Consider the following 8,165-nt stretch of genomic DNA (forward strand, 5'->3'; position numbering starts at 1 on the left):
TGAACTCTTTCTATCTGTATATCTTCTTTAGTGAGCAGTCTGTTCTCAATTTTTAAACTTAGTTGTTCATTTTCTTATTGTTGAGTTTTAAACATTTTTTGGTATATTTTTGTTTATCTGATGTGTCTTTTGCAAATATTTTCTGCCAATATGTGACTTGTCTTCTCATTCTCTTGACTTTTAGAAGTAAAATTTTGAAGGTAACTTCATCAATAGTCCTTAAAAGTTTTTTTTTGCCTATTTTTCTCGATGAATTTTACTGTCTGTCAACTTCTATAAAATGTCTTACAGGGATTTATATTTATCTGCTCTGGGAACTGGGAAAAGCACTGAAAGCGTTTTAAATACTTCTGAATTGGCATGAAAATATAAGGGATCCTTGTGTTGTTTCTGTTTTCAGTACAACCCTGAAATTATGGGGTCTCTCTATCATGTGAAAAAAATTCCATTACTTTTGTAGTCTCAATTTAAAAACTCAAGATTTGTCTCTCAACAAATGCCAAGTCAGTATCTAATGAGGTGATACTTTTTAAAACTTATTTTATTGTTAGAATGGATTTTTATTTATTATTTTACTGGTATTGTGACAAATTCTCACCACTGGTTTTAAATTCTATGTTGTATCATTTTTAATATGTTATTTTCTTTTTGTCTAAATTTTATTGGGAAAAGAACAAGTAATGATTAAAAACTCCACCTTTTATGTCATGATATATGCTTTATATGTGTTTGCAACATCTTTGATAAATATCCTAAGTAGTTTTTTTCTTGCAGGAAGTATTTTTGGACTAGTTGGCTTTTTCTGTAGTTTTGGGGGATATAGCCATGTTGGAGTCATAGACTGTGAGGCTCGTCAGATCACAAGATATTAGAAATGAAAGGAGCCTCCAGCATTTTCTAGTTATGTTTCCTTATTTATAGGGGAGGAAACTGAGACCTATGAATCCATAAGTTGGGTAAAATTAAAATGGGTTTGTGACTTTCTAATCCAGATCTTCTTCTAACCTATGCTGTTCTCTGAACCAAATGCAAGACCATACTTGGACATTCAAGCAGTACATTCCACTACCCACTAAGAGCCAATCGGATAGACGTCTTTTACACCACATTTATTTTTATCAGTTGTTTGCTGGTTTCTTTGCTTGGCAGTTGTGATGTATGTAGGTCTCACTTGATTTCCAGGTTCCCGGTTGTAGACATAGACCTTGGCATCTCTGCCCATGAGTATCACTCCCTCTTCCAGATCAGTGGTGATGCCTTCCCAATAACTTTGTTTTTCAGGCAACCAAAGCTGTGCCCTAGATTTCATAGTCATATGGATGAGAATAAAAGAAATTTAGTTTACCAGGAAGATGGCACCGAAATTAAAATCAGTCCTACAGATGTTACTTCTGCCCTCATGACTGTTTCCCAGGATATCAAACACACACTGAGGGAGGAGACCCACTGGTTGTACACCATTGTCTTTCTCTGTAGGTGCCCACGCTTTGCTGTCCTACACTTGCTGCCTATGCTGTACTGAGGAGAAAGGACATTTTCTGCCTTAATTTCTGAGTCACAAGTGAGTTTGAAATGATGACAGAGGTTTTGTGGGTGTATATATTCTTTCATAAAGGTGTGATCTTGTTGCCAAAATATTGGGACATTTTGTATTTTGATGCTATATGGGGGAGATGAGATAAAATATTTGAAATGGGACTATTCAGGAAAATACACAGAGTCATTGTACTTAGACACATGCAGATGAACCTGATTTTCTCTACCATTCATCACTCAGATTCTGTTTTCAGCAGTTCCCAGTAAGTTTTATATAGGGCCATAGAGAGGGTATCACTAGCTTAGCCTGTGACACAAATAAATATCTGAGAATGGTCTTTTTCTCCAAATGAGATCAGGTGTCAGATGAAACTAGAGAGTCAGGGAGTTTGAAAGGTTGAGGAAATGGGCTATCACTTAAGCAGTTCCTTTGAGGGCAGTTTATTTAACTGCTTTATTAATGAAAATCTTGACAATGAAGTCTATTGTGGACCTACAGTGTTTGACTCTTGTTTCTGAATTAAGTCCTCAAAATAACATAGGTTTCCAGAGTACTTTCCCGAAGGGGATAATGGACCTCATGTTTCTTACTGTGTTTTTAAACTTTCTATCTTTCCATTTCTCTATCCCATAATTATCTCTCTCAATTTCTGAACACTCCTCCCTATACAGATCTGTACCTGACTCACTCTGTCTGGCTCTTCCTCAATCAAGAAACTGAAAGATTTCAGCTTGGCCCTGCCCTCAGGCTTCTACCTTCTCAACTGATTGTTCCTCAGGTAACCCCAGCTTTGGAGAGGGAATGGAGTTTGCTACTCTGCCATAGTAGAGTGAGGACTTGATGAGGCCTGGGTTCCTGAGGATATGAAGGGTGGAGTTCAGGGGAAAGACCTCGGTGAAATACCTGAAGGTGGTCTTCTTCATTGATTGTTGGATTAGGGTTGAGGGTAGCAAGCTGATTGATCAGAGGACTGTCCTCTTAGGTTTTGGGCCTGGATCCCTGATGGCTGCTCTCCAGTGCCTGACAGCAGTCTTCCCAACTTTGGGGTTGTTGCAGCATCTGAAGTCTTGGTGCTTTGTACCAAATAAGAGGAGGCTGTGAATGTATGAGGGAGAGAGAGCCCATCCCTGGGGCCGCCTCCCTGGCCTCCACTGTCCTTAAGGATTTATTTTGTTGTCAGACTTCACCAGTAACAGGCATCACTAGCTCTGGGAATTGCAATTCCCTGATGATCTTGTGACCTATAAGAGAGTGCCCTTAATGGGATTAGGAGATGTGTCTTATCAGAGCCCATGTTTTCATCAGGAAATTCAGGTAAATTCCTCATGTTTGCCTCAGAGAGGGATACTGAAATAAAGTAAAATCATTGATCCAATATGGTTTTGACCAATCAAAAGTGCTCTTCATATGTAAAGGTTTATAATAATTACATTTAAGATTTATGTAAATATGAGATCTCCAGTCCATTATTCCTTTCATGGTTTCATCAATGATCAATTTAAACTATAGGGATATATCTTTTTAAGAGGAATGCTTTTTTACTTCACTAGGGTCAACTCTCTAGAATAGGATCAAATTGGGTTGAAACAGGGACCAAGGAAGTTCACCTTATCCATTTCCTGGTTCAGGTGGAACCGTATCTGAAACAGGTCAAAGTGATTTTTAAAAGTATTTCCGAAGTCCTCTGCCGAATATGCTGCTGCTCTCTTACTACCCAGTACACTGTTTTTCCGTTTTCACTAAGTTTTTCCTAGTATCTAAATTAAATCTCTGGTGGTATAGCCTGATTTTTTTCCTCCTAGTCTTTCTTTTGGATGGAAAATAAATGGACATCTCCCAATGTTGAGGCATTGGACTTTCAAGTTTTTAAAATTTTCTTTTTCTAAGTCCTCTTTCTAAGTTCCTCATTTTACTTTTTTTTTCCTTTGTGTGGCTTTCCTTTTTTATCTGTCATTCTTTCTGCATCTCCTTTTTTCCCTTAAATTGAGTGAATGCTGCTGCTGCTGCTAAGTTGCTTCAGTCATGTCCGACTCTGTGCGACCCCATAGACGGCAGCCCATCAGGCTCCCCCGTCCCTGGGATTCTCCAAGCAAGAACACTGGAGTGGGTTGCCATTTCCTTCTCCAATGCATGAAAGTGAAAAGTTAAAGGGAAGTCGCTCAGTCATGTCCGACTCTTAGCGACCCCATGGACTGTAGCCTACCAGGCTCCTCTGTCCATGGGATTTTCCAGGCAAGAGTACTGGAGTGGGGTGCCATTGCCTTCTCCGAAATTGAGTGAATAGAATTTCCCCAAATCTGTATGGTAAGGTGCAGACTGATCCTGAAATTCCAGAGATTTCTGGTGGGGCTGAGGATGAAGGAAGAAGCCCTGGCTCTGTAGTTCACCATTAATTGAGAGTGGTGGGGGGCCATCTCCAGAGAGATACATTGGAAGTACAGTGTTCTGAAGACTCAAGGCTCAGAGACTGCAGTATTCCTAGTCACTACACCATATCCAGGTGGATGCTATCTCCCTTAGGGACTCTCAAAAGAGGGTCACTTACCCAATCTTGGATGCAGATGATGTGGGTGTCACGGAGCTCATCCCTGAATGGGACACAGGAAGGAGTCATTCCATTGCAGGGGTCTGAAAGTATCTCCTTAGAAGCCTTGAGCCCTGCTCACATCCTTAGTTTGAAGTATGGCCAGTCAAAGTGGGAGAGACCAGAACTTGTGGAGAAGCTAAAGAACTATAGGCCTGTCAGAGAGGCAGTTGCAGAACGTGACACTGGACATCTGGTCACTTACAAAGTATATATCGAATCATGGCCACCAGATTTAACCAGCTCTGGGCATTTGGAGTTAGTCCAATTCCTCAGTCCCAGGGCACTGACACTAGATTAGTGTCATTAGTGGATTCTTTACCACTAGTGACACCTGGGAAGCCCAGAAGTATCACTACTCAGTTTTGTCTTTTGAAGTGTTCTCCAAACAGGACTTGCTCAGTGATGTAAGCTATTTTGTTTTCATTCTGCAGCATATGCTATCTCTGTCTCCTTGCTAGCTCTGTCTTCTAATCCACCTTGTCTCCTTTTCTAGTATGGAAAATACAATGAGAAGAATTCTTCTTGTCTTATTCTGAATTCCCCCACCCACCCACCTTTTAGGAAGCAGAAAACAACAACAACAATCAAGATCCTAAATCCATGTTTTTGACATTGGGTCATCAAGCAGGTATTCCAGGGCCTGTAGTGACCTATTTGGAAAACAGACTTCCTTGAATAAAGGAGAACATCTTTCAAGCTTAGATAAACTTAACCCTTTTGACCTGAAGACCCTTAGGCCTTGGCAGCCAAGAAGTTTTCCCTGTACCTCAAGATGGATTCTGCTTGGCCATATTTCCATATTTTTGGTCCTGTCTGCTGCCCTGCATGGGCCCAAGGAATGGAAACTGATATTCAGAATTCAGCAGAGATTAGAGATTCCTGGGTGGTAACTTTTTTTTTTAATATAAATTTATTTATTTTAATTGGAGGTTAATGACTTTACAATATCATATTGGTTTTGCCATACATCAACAAGGGGAACATGTGTATACCTGGGTGGTAACTTACGGATACTTTCAGTACACCACTCACTGAATGCTATTAATCTTATGTGCACCTCCAAAGCTAAGACCACCTCCAAACCATACAGAGATAGCATATGCTGCAGAATGAAAACAAAATAGCTTACATCACTGAGCAAGTCCTGTTTGGAGAACACTTCAAAAGACAAAACTGAGTAGTGATACTTTTGGGCTTCTCAGGAGTCACTAGTGGTAAATAATCCACCAGCCAGTGCAGGAGACAGAAGAGACATGGGTCTGATCCCTGGACCAGGAAGATTTCTTGGAGTAGGCAATGGCACCCAACTCAAGTATTCCTGCCTGGAGAATCCTGGCGGGCTATAGTCCGTGGGATCACAAAGAGTCAGACACGACTGAACAACTAAGCACAGTGACACATTTAACCCAAATTAGATGATCAGTTATAAATGTTCTTATGGACAAATATTAAAATAATATACATTGAATTAAAAATAAAAAAGTAGTTGATTTCCAATGTTATGTCAGTTTCAGGTGTACAGCAAAGTGATTCAATTATATGTATACGTATATTCATTCTTTTTCAGATTCTTTCCCCATATGGGTTGTTACGGAATGTTGAGTGGAGTTCCCTGTGCTATACAGTAAGTCCTTGTTGGTTATCTGTTTTATATATAGTAGTGTGTGTTTGTGACATTAGAGGATATTTCAGTGAATTCATTTATACCCTTAGTATTCAAAGTCTGATTCATGAACCACAGGTTCCAGCATCACATGAGTCTCAGGCCTATTGAATTAAGTACCAAGGTAATTTGTATACATTCAAATATTTGAAAAGCCCTTATTTATAAGTTTCTTTTTGGAAAAGAAGGAACTCCAACTATGGCTAAATTTATGCTATAATTCTAGGCTCCTGGAGGAGGGCATGGCAATCCACTCCAGTATTCTTGCCTGGAAAATCCCCATGGATAGAGGAGCCTGGTATGCTACAGTCCATGGGGTTGCAAAGTGTTGGACATGACTGAGCCAACTAAGCACAGCACCTACATGTTTTAATTTGAAACTTAAAATCTGCATATGATCATTTGAGTACTATAATTTGACTACCCTAAATAATCATTCCATTTTGGCTTCCCCACTCTTCTGTGCCTCCTAAACCCTAAACACAGAGCTGGGAAGCTTCCCTCCGATTGTTGTCTCTCCTCTCCTGATAAGTGCCATGTCTGACAGGGCTGAGAGTGTCCTCTGGCCCTCAACAGCCATTCCAAGGGAGAAAGGGACCCTGCTGTCTCTGTCCAGATAACTGGACCAGAAAGAGGAGAGACTAGCGGGACCCAGACTCCAGCTTTCAGCCAAATGAAGCTCCCACGTTGAGACTTTGATATAAACTCGTTCTTATTCCCTCCCCTCACCCTTGGTTTACCAAAACCTTGAAATATTGCTTTTTACCTCGAGTCCGAGCATCTTCTTGCAGCTGAAAAAAATGAGAGAAAGTCAGAGAGTCAGGGGCCACTCTCCTCTTCAGTGTACCAGCTAGACTTGGTAAAATTATAGGGGTGTCTGTGTGAGACATGTGGGCTTCTTGGGAATGTAATGAAATTCCAAGTTTCCTGAAAGAGTGTGTGTTGTTTTTTTATGCCTCACATCAAACACAATGCACTGCATATAGCATATTCAATAAATGTTTGCTGAATAATAAATAGGACAAACTCTGGCCTTATTAGGGGTAGGAGATACACAGTTCATTACCTACAGTCATAATGATTCATGCAATGACCTGTCCTCTTTTATTTTTTCTGGCCCTTCTGTGCTGTTTTCTGGCCTCTTTCATTCTCTTCGGGCAGGAGACCTAGGTTTGATCCCTGGGTTGGGATGATCCCCCGGGGAATAGAATGGCAACCCACTTCAGTGTTCTTGCCTGGAGAATCCCATGGACAGAGGAGCCTGGCAGGCTACAGTCCATGGGATCACAAAGAGCAGGGCACGACTGAGTTTCATTCACTTTTCTTTTCACTTTCACTCTCCTCATTCAAGAAAAGACTCTACACCTGGACATCACCAGATGGTCAATAACAAAGTCAGATTGATTATATTCTTTGCAGCTGAAGATGGGAAAGCTCTATACAGTCAGCAAACACAAGAACAGGAGCTGACTGTGGCTCAGATCATGAACTCCTTATTGCCAAATTCAGGCTTAAATTGAAGAAAGTAGGAAAAAACACTAGATCATTCAGGTATGACCTGAATCAAATCCCTTATGATTATACAGTGGAAGTGACAAATAGATTCAAGGGATTAGATCTGATAGAGTCCCTGAAGAACTATGGATAGAGGTTCATGGCATTGTACAGGAGGCAATGATCAAGACCACCCCCAAGAAAAAGAAATACAAAAAGGCAAAATGGTTGTCTGAGGAGGCCTTACAAATAGCTGAGAAAAGAAGAGAAGCTAAAGGCAAAGGAGAAAAGGAAAGATATCACCATTTGATTGCAGAGTTCCAAAGAATAGCAAGAAGAGAGAGAAAGAAAGCCTTCCTTAATGTTCAACGCAAAGAAATAGAGGAAAACAATAGAGCAAGAAAGACTGTAGATTTCTTCAAGAAAATTAGAGATACCAAAGGAATATTTCATGCAAAGATGGGCACAATAAGGGACAGAAATGGTATGGATCTAAGGGAAGCAGAAGATATTATGAAGAGGTGGCAAGAATACACAGAAGAACTATACAAAAACGATCTTCATGACACAGATAACCACGATGGTGTGATCACTGACCTAGAGCCAGACATCCTGGAATGTGAAGTCAAGTGGGATTTAGGAAGCATCACTACGAACAAAGCTAGTGGAGGTGATGGAATTGCAGTTGAGCTATTCCAAATCCTGAAAGATGATACTGTGAAAGTGCTGCACTCAATATGCCAGCAAATTTGGAAAACTCAGCAGTGGCCACAGGACTGGAAAAGGTCAGTTTTCATTCCAATCCCAAAGAAAGGCAATGCCAAAGAATGTTCAAACTACAGCACAATTGCACTCATCTCACACACTAGCAAAGTAATGCTCAA

The 8,165-nt window shown here is 40.4% G+C and overlaps 1 protein-coding gene and 1 pseudogene across 1 annotated transcript in view; both read right to left on the reverse strand.

Annotated features, from left to right (window-relative positions):
- LOC104990663 overlaps positions 1 to 1,222 on the reverse strand; it is a 3,913-nt pseudogene extending 2,691 nt beyond the window's left edge.
- The window catches only part of LOC104990652 (chromosome unknown open reading frame, human C12orf54), a 23,800-nt gene continuing 16,729 nt past the window's right edge, over positions 1,095 to 8,165 (reverse strand). The window contains 5 exon segments of the mRNA XM_010842877.1: positions 1,095 to 1,298; positions 2,441 to 2,479; positions 2,481 to 2,610; positions 4,083 to 4,125; positions 6,554 to 6,578. Of these exon segments, the coding sequence (XP_010841179.1) occupies positions 1,278 to 1,298; positions 2,441 to 2,479; positions 2,481 to 2,610; positions 4,083 to 4,125; positions 6,554 to 6,578 (258 nt within the window). The 3' untranslated portion in view covers positions 1,095 to 1,277.

Source organism: Bison bison, unplaced genomic scaffold (genome assembly GCF_000754665.1).
Source record: "Bison bison bison isolate TAMUID 2011002044 unplaced genomic scaffold, Bison_UMD1.0 scf7180017847351, whole genome shotgun sequence".
Lineage (NCBI taxonomy): Eukaryota > Metazoa > Chordata > Mammalia > Artiodactyla > Bovidae > Bison > Bison bison.